The sequence below is a fragment of the Mauremys reevesii genome, linkage group 2 (genome assembly GCF_016161935.1).
Source record: "Mauremys reevesii isolate NIE-2019 linkage group 2, ASM1616193v1, whole genome shotgun sequence".
NCBI lineage: Eukaryota > Metazoa > Chordata > Testudines > Geoemydidae > Mauremys > Mauremys reevesii.
In genome coordinates this window covers 81,453,948-81,469,695 of record NC_052624.1, presented here as the reverse complement: position 1 = coordinate 81,469,695, position 15,748 = coordinate 81,453,948, and the positions used below count along the sequence as shown (strand labels likewise).

Sequence of the window (15,748 nt, the reverse complement as noted above, 5' to 3'; positions counted from 1 at the left end):
TACCCCGCCACCTGAGACCCGCAGATCTCCCTAGTGGCGAGGGGGACTCCACAGCACCTCTCTGCCGCAGGCGCCAGGTGGACACTGCAGCTTCCAGCCGCCACAGGCAGAAGGGGACCCCAAAGCTCCGAGTCATGAGATGGAGGAGGACCCTGGAGCTTCAAGCCCCCAGAGCTCCCAGCCGGCCCCCGCAGCTGCCCAGCGACTCCCCATTTTGTCATGGATATTTTTAATAAAAGTCAAGGACAGGTCACGGGCAATAAAGAAAAATTAATGGAAGCCTATGACCTGTCCATGACTTTTACTAAAAATATCTGTAACAAAATCTTAGCCTTAACTATAATCTGTGGCTATTTTATATTTTAAACTAATGCTTCCTTCATAATTTCTACAACAGAGTATGACTACACCAACAAAGGCTTACCAACTAAGGTCTCGTCTGGTGCCACGAATAAGCCCTGAAATCTTTGTCTGTGATTCCATGGATATTCAGAGTTCACGGGAAGTGGTGGATAATATTTTCAATGAGCCAGTTCCTCCGGAGATGAATGAACAAGCTTATGAGGCCGTTGCTGAGGAGCTCAGAATGGTGCAGGTAAATCTTCAGAATAAGAGTGGAAGTGCATATGTAATTGGGTTTTTTTGTTTTTGTTTGTTTTACAAAAGCATGTTTTGATAGTCCATTGAGAAATATCATTTTTTCACCAAAAATAACTTTTGTTTTAATGTAACAATTCACTTATAAAACCAAAGTAAATGTTTAATAAATATTTTAGTAATTTATTGTGATGTGTAGTAGCATGCTATGCTGTACTTATGCACCTTTAGCATTTCCAGTGTAAATGCCACAAAGAGAGTTGGGTATTTTAATTCAAACTTGTTATGCATTTTCTCTGTTTACATATTATTCATTTATATTTTGTGAGAAGTCTTAGTTTAGCAGAAATGGCATGCTCCAGGGCATTTAAACCTGAATACTCAAACCAAACTGTTCAATCACAGGGAGACTCAGGCAGAAGGGCTACCATCATTCCAAATTGTGGCTTATTTCAAAGCTAGAAGAGACTGCACTATTTGAGAGCCTGTTTAAACACTGTGTAAAACCTCAGTCCTTTTATCCTTCTTTTAAATTTCCTGAAAAGAGATGCTTTTGCCATAGAAGAGCAAAGCAAAGTGTCTGAGATAATATTGATAATGTGGCTCTCATTTTAATTAATATGAAAACTTTTATATAATAGAACTCCTTGCTGAACTGCCCTCAAACATTTCATATATCTCACAGATCTTCCCAGAAATCTAGTCCATTTTTGTCTATTCTGAAGAGCAATTTGTTGGATCAGACCCCTCCATTTAAACTTATACACACATACTTAAAGTTAAGAATGTGCATGTTTGCAGGATTGGGTCCCATGTTTGTATTTTGCTTTGAGGGATTTCCCAGAGATCTGGAAGTTCACTGGGAGTAAGGGATATCCCTGTGGTACTGATAAACCAATAGTTATCTCTCTGACTGTCCTTGCTTCAAGCCATAAAGACTTAAAATAGTCAAGATTTTTGGATTTGGTGTACACAGCAGGTCTGACCATATGCCATATGAAAATAACTGAAAGAAAAGCTTTCTAATTATGCATGTCTGCCATGTTACAGGAACAACTGAGCACTCTTCAGATCAAGCTAGATGAGGAAGAAAGTAAGAACATAAAATTTCAGCAACATATTGATAAACTGGAGCATCATTCTGCACAAATGCAAGAGGTGAGGTAGCTGTGTAAATCAGATTTTTGTGAGAGAGTATGTATCAATCACATTTCTCAACTATTTTTTGGCCCCCCTTTAGTGAATTATTTGGATTTTTAAGAGGCAAAACTGCTAAAATTATAACACCAGAACTGAGCAGAAAGATCAGCTAGACAACAGCCAGCATCAGTGCTTTCTAAAACTTATTTTGAAATATTTAAATCTGTTTGATCATAGAGGAAATGTATAAATGGCGAGGCACCCAAGATACCTACAGGTGGTGTTTTTTGCCCAATTTCATGATGTGTGGTAAATTATCAGTTGTCACAAAAAACATTTTTCCAAAAATTTTGCAGTGCTAAAAATACTCCTAGTTCTATCTGTGAATGAACAAAATTGTCATTACTATATAAAGCTTACAGGTCCTCTTTCTTTATTTTTCTATTTGTGGATCTACCCAGCCTAACTAACCAAAACTAAAACAGTTGTGTGGAATATTTTTCTGCAATATATGCACAATGCACTATGTAACATATACCATACAGCACCCCCATCTGTGACCTCGAGTTAAGTCACTTAATCCCTTCAGCCCCCTTACCTCCCTAAAGTGGTTATCTATATCATTAAGGGTTTGGGAAGATTGTAAAGTTCACTGAAGACAAAATATGCAATTTAGGTGTGAGGAATTATTCCACTGAGTTATACAATTCACTTTTGTTGATAGGCAGAGCTTATAAATGGTGATCTCACAGTAAAATTAAGGAATAGATTTTAGGGTAATGCCATAACGTGGATAACATGCTCTCTTTGTGGTATAGTGGGAGTTGTAATGGAAGAGTAGAAAAGATGAGTCTGGCAAAGGGAAGGTGAGATTGACAGAGAAGAGCATCAGTCTTCCCCCATGCTTCCACTACTTCAGCTCAGGAGCAGATATGAAGTTCTAAATTGTCAGGTGAAGGGTACTTAAAGTGAGGCCGATAGATCCTTTTTTATCTCAGTTTGCTTCCTCAATTACCTCAATAGTTCTTGCTCTATAGGCTTCCAATTTACTAAGCTATTCACAACCATAACACACTTGAATGTTCAGGACTCATGTGATTGGTTTGATTATAAATATCCAAAATTACTTTCTCAGCATACAGACAAATGCTTCTTACATAGTCAGAGCTGGAAAATACACAACACATAAAAATACTTCTATTATTTCAGCTATGATTTATACACTCCTATACTCCCCTTCCATTTTTAAATTTTATTTCTCTTCTAAAGCTATTCTCATCAGAAAGAAGTGACTGGAATAAAGAACAGCAGGAGCTCCTTGGACAGATTACATTTCTCAAAACACAACTTCAAGACACTCAGAGCAAGACTGATAGTAAGTCTGTAGCACTGAAATGCTGTGTGAATTTCTCAAGAGGTTTCATGTTTAGAAGCTACTATGACAAATACTGAATAACTGCTTTGGTTGGATAATGAGATATACATAATTCTGTCTGACGAGTAACTTTTCCTGTCCACTCTTGACCAACCTGCATAGTTGGTCATAGAGTTTAAGGTCAGAAATGGCCACCAGATCTACTCTGACCTCCTCTATATCACAGGATCTCCAGGTATAGACAATGGAAGGAGATGATTCATCCTAAGTGAATATGGAATATCGTTTTAGAAGGTTAAAATAATTAAAAATAATAAAAAGGAAAAAGGCGCGCGATCATTCTACGAATCTGCAGTCCCAGATTCAGGAGCAACTTTTAACCTTCATTCTTATTTGTTCCCGTCTATCATTTTAAGGTTTTAAAAATTGTCTTCACTTGTCTTAACTCCCACTGGTGTCTATCTACTAGAATGCCTGCATTATATTCTGAGGGCATATACATAGCATACCTATGTATTTTTGACATTTCAGTTAGATCGGTTAGACAACTAGAAATATAGTAATGTTTGAACACATTTTCCTGATATAGCTAATATAGAAGCAGTTGGACTTTTCTTTTTCCATACTTCTCATACATGATTAGCTTAGAATATTTAAAACTCACAAGTGTAGTAAACAGGTAAAGCTACTTAAGATGACTTTTTAAAATACAAAATACAATTTAAACAACTTAACACTTAAAGAATAAGCAAGTTCTAAATCTACCCTCAAGATTACACTGCCAATAAAATTAAATTGGGTTAACATGCATTTAGTTTACAATGCTGATTTACAATTACATGCCCTCCCCACCCCGCAGCATCCTTTTGATTCTGTGTACACTTTTTCTACAAGTCAGTACTTCACTGACCCTTTTTTACCTCCTTTTTTCTCCTTAAGTTTTTTTCCCCCAGTTTTTTGAGGAAATGGCCATTTTTACTGAGAGTTGTGTGTAGTTTTTTTTAACTTTCACATAAGATTTTTTCAACATCCCTGGTATTGCATCTGCAAGTGAGCAGTTTTATAAATTAACAAAACTTTATACATTTCTGCATGTTTTTGACAGTATTAAAAAGTGAAGTCCATGACTTACGCATTGTCCTGCAGTCTGCAGACAAGGAGCTGTCTGTTGTAAAGATGGAGTATAACACCTTCAGAGAAAAACAAGAGAAGGAAATGAGTCAACTCTCTATGAGACACATGGATGTACAACTCCAACTGGATAATGTTAGGTATGTGGTCAGCTCCTTCTTAGTGGAAGTTTCTAAGCCTTCCATATGAGAGTGCATCCAGATTCTTAATTCTGTGCTAATATGTGCTAACTTTCACTGTAAATAATCATTCATATAAAGAAGAGCTCAAGTTAACCACTGCATTTTTTGGTACATACACACACTGCTTTTACAGGCTCAACTATTTCCTGTATATTTAGGAGATAGGGAAAAAAGGTGGTGAAATTATCAGAGACTACAGGAAAGCCCCCTTAATTTCAACATTTGTGCCCATATCATTTTTCCATTGCAGTAAAATCTCAGAGTTACGGATGCCTTAGGAATGGAGGTTGTCTGTTAACTCTGAACAAAGTGCAGTTCAGGCTCTGCAGCTGACACTCCAGGCCAAGCTTCTGCAGCAGCTGAGCTCCCTACTCAGTGCTGGCATGAATCTGCAAGCTTGTCGTGTGTGTGAGAGAGAGAGAGAGAGAGAGAGAAAAAAAAAACGGTGTGTCCCCCTCCCGGCCTGGGGGCGGGGGGTATGTTTAAAACCAGCACATCCTCATTCCAGCGGAGGTGAGGGGTGGCAGGGGTGAAAGCGCCGACCCCAGCACTGCTTCTGCTCAGCCGGCTCCAGCTGCCTTGGGCTGGCAGCCCCAGTGTCTTGCTGTAAGTGGCTGCCCCTCATGGGGGAGTGGTGGGGACAAATATGCCTACCTTAAAGATGCAATACAGGCACAATACAGTGTTGCGTGTTTTTTTTTTTTTTTGTCTCTGCTGCTGCCTGATTATTTACTTCCAGTTTCACATGGTGTCCCATTGACCCGTCAGTCCATAACTCTGGTGTTTGTATCTTTGAGGTTCTACTGTAAATGTGATTTTTTTATTTATTTATTTTTTTTTGGTTTTTTTATTTTTTCCCAGTAAATGTTCTGACCTCCCTTAAGTAGACTGAATTTGTTGAGGAAGCCTGTTTTTTAATTGTTTTTTTTCAATTCTTTAATGCTAAAATTAAAAGCCTCACTCTAGTTTGCCCATGATGTCACTGTTTCACATTGTTGTGTGCATCGAAAAATCCATATAACTAAAATGAAAACATACATTTAAAATCAGTTTGTTCAAAGGTTGGCAATTCAGGATTGAAAATCTTTCTGTACTACATGCTATAATTGACATTAAGTGCTATTAGGAGCAGGAAATTGGTAAGATTTTATTTATCATTCAATAGCAAGTGATATTAAACAGGCACATTTGCACTAAAGTAACACAGTTTCAGTGCATGGGAAATCTTTTCCATTAAGCAAGATGACAAGTGGTCTTGACTGCATTATTGCATCCTATTGGGATTACATCTTATGTGGCATGTGACATCTTCTACGCAATATATTGAAGACCGAGAACCATGCATCAAAACTGATGACATGGTTTCACTGTTGCCTCTAATTAAATATTAAGAGACTGACCCTTTTAGAGGTGCTCTAGTAAATACCAATCTACCAGCTCTGTATTTTTTTTGTTTCATAACCTTTGTCAGCAGGTGCATAGCCCCTCTAACTTTTTTTACTTTTAACCTTAATAAGTATTAAGTGACCTAAATATTCCTCAAGCCAACAGTTTAAAAGAAAACAAATCAAGCTATACAATATGCAGAAAGCTCTTGTGAGACAAATAACCTATACATGGGTAAGAGAGAATGTAACTGAATAAACATGTGTGAATATGTTAATCACTACCATCAGCAGATAAACAATGACTGATGGTGACTGAAGTATCACTTAAAACCTTGAAGGGTGTAAATCTTGGCTCTTTTTAGAGGAAAGCAACGGTGGCTGTATGTCCAAAACATCACAGCCTCTCTCCCACCATCTCCACCAATGTCCCTTAAAACCAGGGATTTGGAGCAATCCAATTTTTGAATTGCTCCGCTCCAGCTCCAGGCAAAAACCTACTGGTCCTCACTCCAGCTCCGGGCTCCACTCTAAAGCCCTGCTTAAAACACTTGAGGTGTCTCTTAATATTTTGGGAATTGTGATTAAAAAATAACATAACCAAAGCCTGTAAGTCTTGACATGACATCCATTTTTTATAAAACAAGACTGCACTCTGTGGATTATTTATAGCTTTTAAAATATAATTGAGTTATTTTTATTGTCCTGTACAAATTCTTGTTTACTAATAATGTCAAAAAAATTTTAATGAAGGCTAGAACATGAAAAGATTCTTGAAGGAAAAACAAGTCTGCAGGATGACTATGAGAATTTACAGGAAGTAATGAAGTTTGAAACTGATCAGCTGAAGCAACAGCTTGAAGACAACAAACAAGAAAGCGAAGCACTGAAAACCGAGCTTCATGTAAGAAAGCCAAAGCTGTTACACAGTATAATTGCACCTCTCATTTAATCAAATTATGTAACTCATCTCATTAAAATGACATTACCAATGTTAGGCCAAAAAAATTCACTATTTTGATAGTGGTCCTATCTGAAGGTGTTACTTCCAGAAGTTTATTTAATTTTCCAGCTGATTCTTGTAACCATTGGTTATAAGAGACATCCAGTCACCTTCTGCTAAAGTTCTGTTGTCTACCAAAGAAATCATTATCATTTGACAGGGCTTGATTAAGATGGGCTAGTTGGTAAAGAAACTGGGCATTGCTTTTGAGAGAAATATTGGGAGGAATACCGTGGAGGGTTCAGATTTCAATTCCGGCTAAAAGTGGCATCTCTGAAATATTTGAAAGTTGGTGCTTTTATACATTGGCAATAATGGTCTTGTCATGGTGATTTATTTCTTCTTGGTGTTAGATCACTGTCCTGCCATCTAGTTGCTGCTTTCCTTGAAAACCTTTCACAGACCTCAGTGATTGCAGAACACAGCAACAAGGCTGCTCAAGGGCTTTTGTAAATGCTTTTGCCTCCTTTCTGTGTTGTATGCTGGCTACCTGATCAGCATACTTGTTTCAAGGTCTCTCGTTTGGCATTTAAAGAAATAACTGACAGACTGGAAACTATAAATTCCTTTTTAAAAATAACAGTATAGTATTACTACTGAAAAAAATTAAAACCTAAATTGAAAATTGTGTTAATTTGTGCCCCTTAAGTCTTAAATAATTTAGGATCCTATCTAACCATAGGACTGCTATCTCTCATAATGACAACTGAGGTGGTTGGCACTAGAATTGCTGACTTGTCAGCATGCACTAGAGTTTACCTTTAGAATTACTCAGGGCCAGGTTCAAGAACTCTTTTTTTCTGTTTTGTGTATGCTTTGTGTAGCATTTTGAGAGTTGTTTTATTTTTTCTTCCTCTTTTCTAATCTTTTGGTTTTAAATTATTTTTTTAGAAATACTGTGTGTATGTATGTATGTATATGTTGGTACCAAATATCCAAAGGCCTCTTAACAGAAGAGAGTTTTTAAAATATTTGTATCGATATACTTCAAACAGAATGTTATAAAAAATTGTGTGTTTTAGAATCTTTTGGAACTTTTGGAAACAGAAAAAGGACGTAATCAAAAACTAACAATGCAATTACAAGAAGACAAAGAACATAATTCAAAGTGAGTATTGTTGTGGGTTTGATTTCCAGTTGAAGTCAATGGTTTCATCCTATGCTAAGTTTCATTTTTTTGTAGTTCTTGCCATAAAATACATTTCTTTTTCCAAAAATAAAAATGCAAACCTTCTAAATGCATTGTTGTGGAAAATATTCACCTCTGAGTTAACTACCAGGAATGAATTTGGCCCAAAGACTGGTGAGTTCTTTGAACCTCAGAAATCACTATGCATGATGTATCTTTTCATGTATTTTGTAATTGCCATTATCTCTCTCTTGATATAAAGAGAAAAATGTTTTAGTATCTAAGATATCCGTTCTCTTTCTAAAAAGAGAAAACAATAAAAAACCGATGAGGCAACAATAACACCTTCAGTTCACCTGAAAACACCCATTCAGAAAAGCCTATTAAAGATTTTTGTACCCAGGCTGTATAGAGATGATTACTTGATGAATTTTTAGTCAGTGTCTTTACCCACTAAAGACAGCACTACTTCTTTTTAATTATTTTTAATGAACAGTTTCATTATAAAAATGTTCTTTTGTATGTGAAAGGTCTAGCATCAGCTGCAATATATGGCTGCAAGCTGAACCATTAGTTTTTTGAATAGCATTAATCAGCTGGTAGTGAAAGAACCTTTAGAACTAAATGGGACCCAAGACCAACCTACATAGTTTGTTCCTTGTTCAAGCTGTCTTTTCTTATGTTTTGATTAAGTCTCTTACAAGAAGAATATTCCTTCTCTTCTAGAGAACTCTTGAAAGTACTTGAAAATGTACAGCTGGAAAAACAGTCCTCTGAAATGGTGACACAATGTGAGCAGCAGGTATAAAAGCACATTTTAACAATTGAAAACTGGGTTTTCTTGGATTTCCTGTATATTAATGGCAATAGAACTTTTATTAAACTGTTTAAAGTTTAATAGCAAAACCAGTTCAGTGCTTTCAAGTCTCAGGAATCACAGTTGCTTTTTAACTACTATGATATCTTTTAGCCCCTCCAGCATATTAAGCAGTACAGCTGTCTCTCTTGCGTTATTCCTAGTGTTAACGTTTATACTAAATGTACACAAGAGGTAATTGAGGGCTTTTTCCATAACTAAAATAAAGTTTCTTCCAGGAAGCAAAGTTGCAGAAATTAGAACAGAATCTGGCTGCTGCCGAAGAGGTTATTGCTTCTCTGGAGAAGACTAACACTGCTGACAAGGTAGCTACTTTTTATTTTTGGTTCACAAGTTCTGAAAGAAATTGACTTCTTTGCAGCAGAGCTGGAAGCCAATCCCTTCCTAACTGTGATAATAGGTGAAAAAAACTCTCATACATCTGACACAGGGTCTCCAAGACAGCTGGGGAAAGAAGGCTGGCACAGTGCCAGAGAAAACAGGGTGGAAATATAAGGGGACAGCTGGAGAGGGAAGACAAAAGGGAGTTGTGCTGTCTTCTGGACAAAACAGCTAACACAAGGTCATGAACGTATCACCTGTTGATTGACAGGGAGTTTCCAGTCAAGCTCATCTGCTGAGGAATTGGAATTAGAAACCATAGGAATGACACAGTACGAATCTCACTGTAATTGTTGTCAGTAAAATCAATCCATGTTTCATTTAAGATAGCTATACCAGTTTTCTGAAAGCTCCTTTGGTGAATAACTTTTATCGTTGAGTATAACATACATTTAAGAAATTATATGGGAGCTCATTGTTATGGATGGTCAATCAATTCCTGACTTGCTCTGTTTTCATAACAAAGGAAAAACTTGGGAAGATTGGATGGGGTTAGAGGGAACTGCCCCACTAAATCCAGAGTCCAGTAATAGTTTCTTGAAGATGACTCGCTCCGTTAAATTTCCCCCTGCTTCTTACAGCAACGTTCATAACCTTCTACCAGAAGAGGATCAGAGTGGGACTAAACAAAATAGTCTTTTTCCTTTTAATCTTGGAATAGTAAATAAGCTATTTAACATTTTGTATGAAACCTTAGGGTAAAGAAAGGTGCTTTTTAACCTCAAAAATTGTACTGTTCCTTCACATTCTAATCAAAGTAATTTAAAAAACCACTCAAAATATTTTCTTGGTTCAAAGTGAAATATGGGCTAAGCAAAAATTATTTAAATAGTGACAAAGTCCAGTGAAATTGGGGTTCAACATTTTTCTTCTTTTGCAGGAGGTTGTATCTGACTTGATGAGCCAAATCCAGGAGCTTAGGACATCTATTAGTCACAAGACAGAATCTATTGATGGACTGACAAGAGAGCTGGAGGACATAAATGTATGTTCCATTTTTGAAAAGATGTGGGGCAATGTTGGGTATCACAAAAATGGAATGAAATGCCAGGCTGAACACTTTTTCAATTACATATTTTATCATAAATGTGGACCAGCGTAATTTGCTGTAGGGTGAGTTTCTTTCAACTTTAATTGTATTCTTCTGAGCAGTTTACGCCTAGTGTGGTCTTGGAAACTGAACTTTTTCCACATGGTGAGTAGACAGACATTTATCTTACCTACTCAGTTCCTATGAACTTCAATCAGCTGACACATTCATGTTTAATTTTGCTGAGAAATTGGTGGTTTGAGAGATCAGTAAATGAAGCTGAAGTCACTGAATTCATTTGTAGGAAAGAAACTAGTTATGAGACAACTCCTAGGTTCCAGTCTTGCAAGCACCCATGACGTAATAAGATTCTTATGGTAAAGTTATTTGCTTGCATAAGTACTTGCAGGAGATGGGCCCTTACTTACTAAATCATGCTTTCTCACTGAAGCTGTGAAACGTTTGTCTTCTTCTTTACAGTGTGCCTTTTTTTAACAGAGGTCTTGCAGTCTTTTATACTTCGTTTTATTGCAAACCAATACAGCAACGCATGCAGTATTTTACATGTACTGTGAACCCAAAAGGACCCAGCATAGAAATGAACATACAACTTCAGAATATGAACTATAATTTTTCTGTGTGCATATTACATCAGGTATATCCAACATACACACTTATCCTATGGGAAATAGTTCTCTGTTTCATTGCAACCTTCATGGAAGATCTCAAAGTACTTTCCAAACACATTTACTCACAACACCCTTATGAGGTAGGTTAGCATCATACCTGTTTTACAAATACTTGAGGTAGAGCCTTTGACTGACCCATGGTCGCACAGGATATTAACAGAACTAGGAAAGGGGAACAAGGCATGACTATCACTAATAGATATGATCTTAAAATAGTCAGATGACATTGAATTTAATCTCAGTTTTAGTTCTGATGCAAAACCTTAGTGTGTGGGATTTAGCAAGCAGTAACACTTCTATTCACTGGACCTTTAGTATCGTTATCTCAGACAATCTTCTAAACATGATTTTATAGTTCTGTCATCTCAAGATTCCAAGATGCAACAGCTGAGTTGCTTTTAGCAATTTTCTTAGCTATCTTGCTTGCATTGTCATAGTCCTGAAACTTAACTTTGCTGTTTTCTTAGTGGAAGTATAATTCTGCCCTGGCTGCAAAAGATGAAAACACAGCGATCATAGAGGATCAGGAAAGGCAGATTGAGGAGCTGAGAGAAACCTTGGAGAGAAAAGAGGCAGCTGATAAAGTTAATGTAAGAGTGCTAACATCAGTACCACATTGTGATTTTCTGCTACAGATGAGTTGGATGTATTTGTTTTTTTGTTTTAAGCATTTACATGGAATTTAACCTCACTTGGGTACGAAATATCATTGGTTGGAAAGAAAAGTACAAACGTTTGAGTGGAACACCTGGCAAACTCCATGAAATTGTTTCAATATTTTCTTAAATATTTAATAAGGTACTTTTTTTTTTTAAATCCTATACCAAAGGCTTGATCCAGCTCTTATTAGAGCTAGTAAGAGTCATTCAACTGAGTTTAAAGGGAATTGTTTCAGGTCCTTAAAGTATAAAAAGGTAATAAAAGGTAATAATTGGAGATATACCAATCTCCTAGAACTGGAAGGGACCTTGAAAGGTCATCAAGTCCAGCCCCCTGCCTTCACTAGCAGGACCAATTTTTGCCCCAGACCCCTAAGTGGCCCCCTCAAGGATTGAACTCACAACCCTGGGTTTAGCAGGCCAATGCTCAAACCACTGAGCTATCCCTCCCCAATTTAGTATAATTGACTAAAAATGATAAAAGAATATTGCATTTAACAGAGTCATTTTTTTCCTGTGTTGCTGTGTTAAGAAGCTTCTCCTTTACCCATAATTTTAACCAGAAGCTCCACCCGCTGGAGTAAAATTTAACATGCACAGTTAGTTTGACTAAGGCTGCATCTTTTCCATTTTAATTGTTTTATTTTTATATTCTGTATCCAGTCTCTCACTGCCATCCCCATTTATTCTGTAGAGCATGTTCTATAGCTAACAGGGGAAGGTGCTCAGGTTTGACTAAGTCTTCATAAAATAGTCTGTTCGGACTACTGGGGGAATTCTTCACCAAAAAAATCTGCACACAATATTTTAAAATTATGCAAAATTCTGAAAGCTTTATTTGTCAATAAATAAATGCAGAGGCTCCAGCATGGAAGTGGGGAGCACAGGCCACTGGCTGTACGAAAGTGGGAGATCACCCTGCAGCCTCCCCACCACTCACCCTTGGGACATGGACTCAGTGGTGAAGCTGCACCCAACTCTGACACAGCACAAGGCCTGGGCCTGCCCCAGAAACACCCTGGGCCCTGCCCCTCTGCACCAGGTGTGGGGCAGGCAGGATCCAAGTGTGGAGTGGATCCAGGTGTGGGGTGAGAGGATTTTGTGTGGGACAATCTGGGTGCAGGCAGTTCAGTGAAGGGTCTAGGTATGGGGGGATCTGGATGTACAGAGGCTCATTGGTGAGGGGTTGCACGTTCACGGGCAATGGAACTCTGCAGGGGCTTCCAGGTGAAGGTGGTTGGGGCTCAGCAGGGGGTGCTGGGAGAGTGGGGGGTCTGGATGTGGGGGTTCAGGAGGGTGCAGGGCAGTGGGGCTTATCAGGGTGGGGGTTTGAGTGTAGGGAGCTCAGTGGGGGTGGTCTGGATGCAGGGGTAGGGGTCAGGAGGCAGGACGTCTGGGTGCAGGGGGGCTCCAGATGCAGAGGGTGGGGTTCAGGTATGAAGGGCTTGGGAGGTTCTGGTTGTACAGTGTGAGGTTTGATGGAGGTGTCTGGGTATGGTAGGTCCAGATGCACGGGGGTTGGCTGGATGGGGAGCAGCTCCCCCATACTGTGACCCCTCCTCCAGCAGCTGAGGAGTGATGGGGCAGGAAGTAGAAGAGGATGCTGAGCTTCCTGCAGCTCGGGGGAGGTTTCTGGGGGTGGGTCTGACTTAGCCCCAGCCACTCCTTGCAGGGGAAGAGGAAGTTCCTTCCTTTCCTGCCTCCAGCTCAGCTGGGACTAGCAGCTGATCCTGGCTCAGGGTAGGAGCCACTGGCTGGGATGTCCCTAGCCTTGCAGTGATCAACTTTTCCACCGGCTGCTCTGGGTGCTTGAAATGATGTACCTGTGCTGCTAGGGAGTGGTGCGTGGCTGCTCTTGCAGGTTCCCTTTGCTTCCCTGTCAGCCATTTTTCTGCAGGGAAGCAAAGAAATCTGCAGGGGACATGAATTCTGCACACACACAGTAGTGCAGAATTCCCCCAGGAGTATATATATAGTACCTCTATTCTGCAACTTAGCGCCATTCCTGCATCTACCAGAACAAACTGTTCACCTCCCAAACTTCCCTTTCTCTGCAAATAGATCTCTACTACATGAGGGATCTAGGGAATAGTATAAGATCACAGACTTCGCTTTAGACCTTAACTAATTTGGAGTCTATATTACCATGTCTTTGTGAGGTGAAAGCCAGAACTGAATTGCTTACTAAACTGCAGTCGGTCCAGGTACTTTATCAGGCTCCAACTCGGGTATCTATAGGGTAGTATGAAACGTAATTGTAAGGCAACAGGAAAAAAACACTGAACTCTCTAACTTACTTCTGAAACTATGCAATATTTGGGTTATGTAAGTACAACTGGAAAACATGATTGTTTTAGCTTAAATTACACCCCAAGAAGTTATAATTAGGGCTGCAGATTTGTCACAGCACTTTATCAAAAATCATGGTGTAGTCATGGTAAACTTAGTAAAAGCCGCAGGTTACTAAAAATTTACCTTGACTGCTCCCTGATTATTTTTTTTTATTTTATTTTTTTTAATTTAAAAAAATTAATTGGGTAACAAATGAAGTTCAGCGTTACCTCTGAGGCACGTTTTGTCGTCGTCCTCAGACCCAGAGCACAACAAGATGGGAGATTCCCCTTCTCCCTTGGCTGGCTCTGAGGGGAGACCCAGCAGCCACCATTTCCTGCCTTATTGGATGTGCCCTAGAAAGCAGTGCCTGCGGCCGCACAGCCAGAAACCTACCACCTGCACAGGAGATAATGGGGTGGGGTACTCACATCTCTGCCCAACTGAGGAAGCCCCTGCCCAAGTACAAATGCAGAAGTCTGGGAGGAGAGGCCCTGGGACCTCCTTGAGCCCCGCAGCATTGAGAAGAGAGGCTGCAGTCCAGATTCCAGATCTTCCATGATGAACAAGGGCACTTGGGACCTGGAGGGTGGCATGGTACCTCTCAGTGTGCTCTCAGGGCTGTGCCCTGGCAATCAGGGCTCAGGCTTGGCATGTCTTCCTTCCCCAGCTGGGACCTCTTCTCCGTCCCATCCCCCAGAAGGGGCCAGGACCTCTTCTTCCCCTCACTATCCCCTTGGTGGTGGGCCCAAGTGGGGAACACTTGTTAGGGTCAGTGAAGAGGGAGACAGGATCCTGGGACTGGGCAGGGGGACACAGGCTGAAAGCACTAGGCCTGGGGGTTGAGAGAAACATGCCGTGCACTCACATGGAGGCAACAGCAGCAGCTGGCTGAGCCTAGCTCTCTGCTCTGGGCATAGTGTCCTGGGTAGGCTAAACCTGAGTGGTACTGTGACCCAATCCTCCAGGGCACAATGCCTAGAGCGGTGGGGGGCTGCCCAGCCCAGCGGATAAATGTGGGGAGGGCTTATTTTCCAAACCCTTCCCCTCTGCATTGGGCTGGCAACCCACCCACTTAGACCCTTCCTGTAGTAAGTCACACAGACAGAGGAGTCATGGCCAAACTGAGAAAACATGCTATCAATGACTTTCCGCACCATGACAAACCTGCAGCTCTACTTATAATGGAAAACATGGACTAATAATTTAACTGTAACTTTAAGGTACCTTTGAAAACTTTGTTACAAAATTTTGCTCTGGGGCTAAGATACTGCGTATCAAGAATAGCCAAAATAAGAAGTTATCTTTAGGGATGAATATTTACTTTAGTTCTGACTTTATTTAAACAAAAAAAAAGGTAGAGGGAAAGGGACCCTTGTAATTAAACCATTACCGTACACCACTTTATTCCTCCAAAGCAGGTATTTTATTTCTATTTATTTCACTGTTTCTACTTTTGTTTGTCCATTTAAATAAAACAGATAGAACTCCTGTATGAAGACCTGAACCATACCACTGAGCAGCTAAGCAAGTTAACAGAGGCTTCTAAAAAACATGCAGTATTGCTTCAGTGTGCACAAGAAGACTTAGTAAAGAAAGAAGCTTTAATTCAGGAACTTAAGGAACAGGTAAAATTTAGGATGTTCCTCCTAAAGAGTCAGCTAGTCATTTTTTTTGAGAGACTTACATCATACATTGCAACCTACACACACCTCCCTAACTGGTTGCTTATGGTTAACAATATATTTCTCATTGCATTGGACAGTGATAAATTAAAGGATTTTGAACAAAGGTCTGGATAAGCTTTACAACTTTGCTAATGGGGAGTCCCAAGCTAGC

General features: G+C 39.5%; 1 protein-coding gene across 2 annotated transcripts in view; it reads left to right on the top strand.

Moving 5' to 3' along the window:
* KIF15 (kinesin family member 15) overlaps positions 1 to 15,748 on the top strand; it is a 53,832-nt gene that overhangs the window by 18,728 nt on the left and 19,356 nt on the right. For both annotated transcript variants that reach the window (XM_039523686.1, XM_039523687.1), the window contains exons 17-27: positions 398 to 595; positions 1,648 to 1,755; positions 3,007 to 3,112; positions 4,218 to 4,383; positions 6,564 to 6,714; positions 7,836 to 7,921; positions 8,669 to 8,744; positions 9,038 to 9,124; positions 10,081 to 10,185; positions 11,387 to 11,509; positions 15,391 to 15,537. In XM_039523686.1, the coding sequence (XP_039379620.1) occupies positions 398 to 595; positions 1,648 to 1,755; positions 3,007 to 3,112; positions 4,218 to 4,383; positions 6,564 to 6,714; positions 7,836 to 7,921; positions 8,669 to 8,744; positions 9,038 to 9,124; positions 10,081 to 10,185; positions 11,387 to 11,509; positions 15,391 to 15,537 (1,353 nt within the window). The remainder of the gene's footprint in view (positions 1 to 397; positions 596 to 1,647; positions 1,756 to 3,006; positions 3,113 to 4,217; positions 4,384 to 6,563; positions 6,715 to 7,835; positions 7,922 to 8,668; positions 8,745 to 9,037; positions 9,125 to 10,080; positions 10,186 to 11,386; positions 11,510 to 15,390; positions 15,538 to 15,748) is intronic.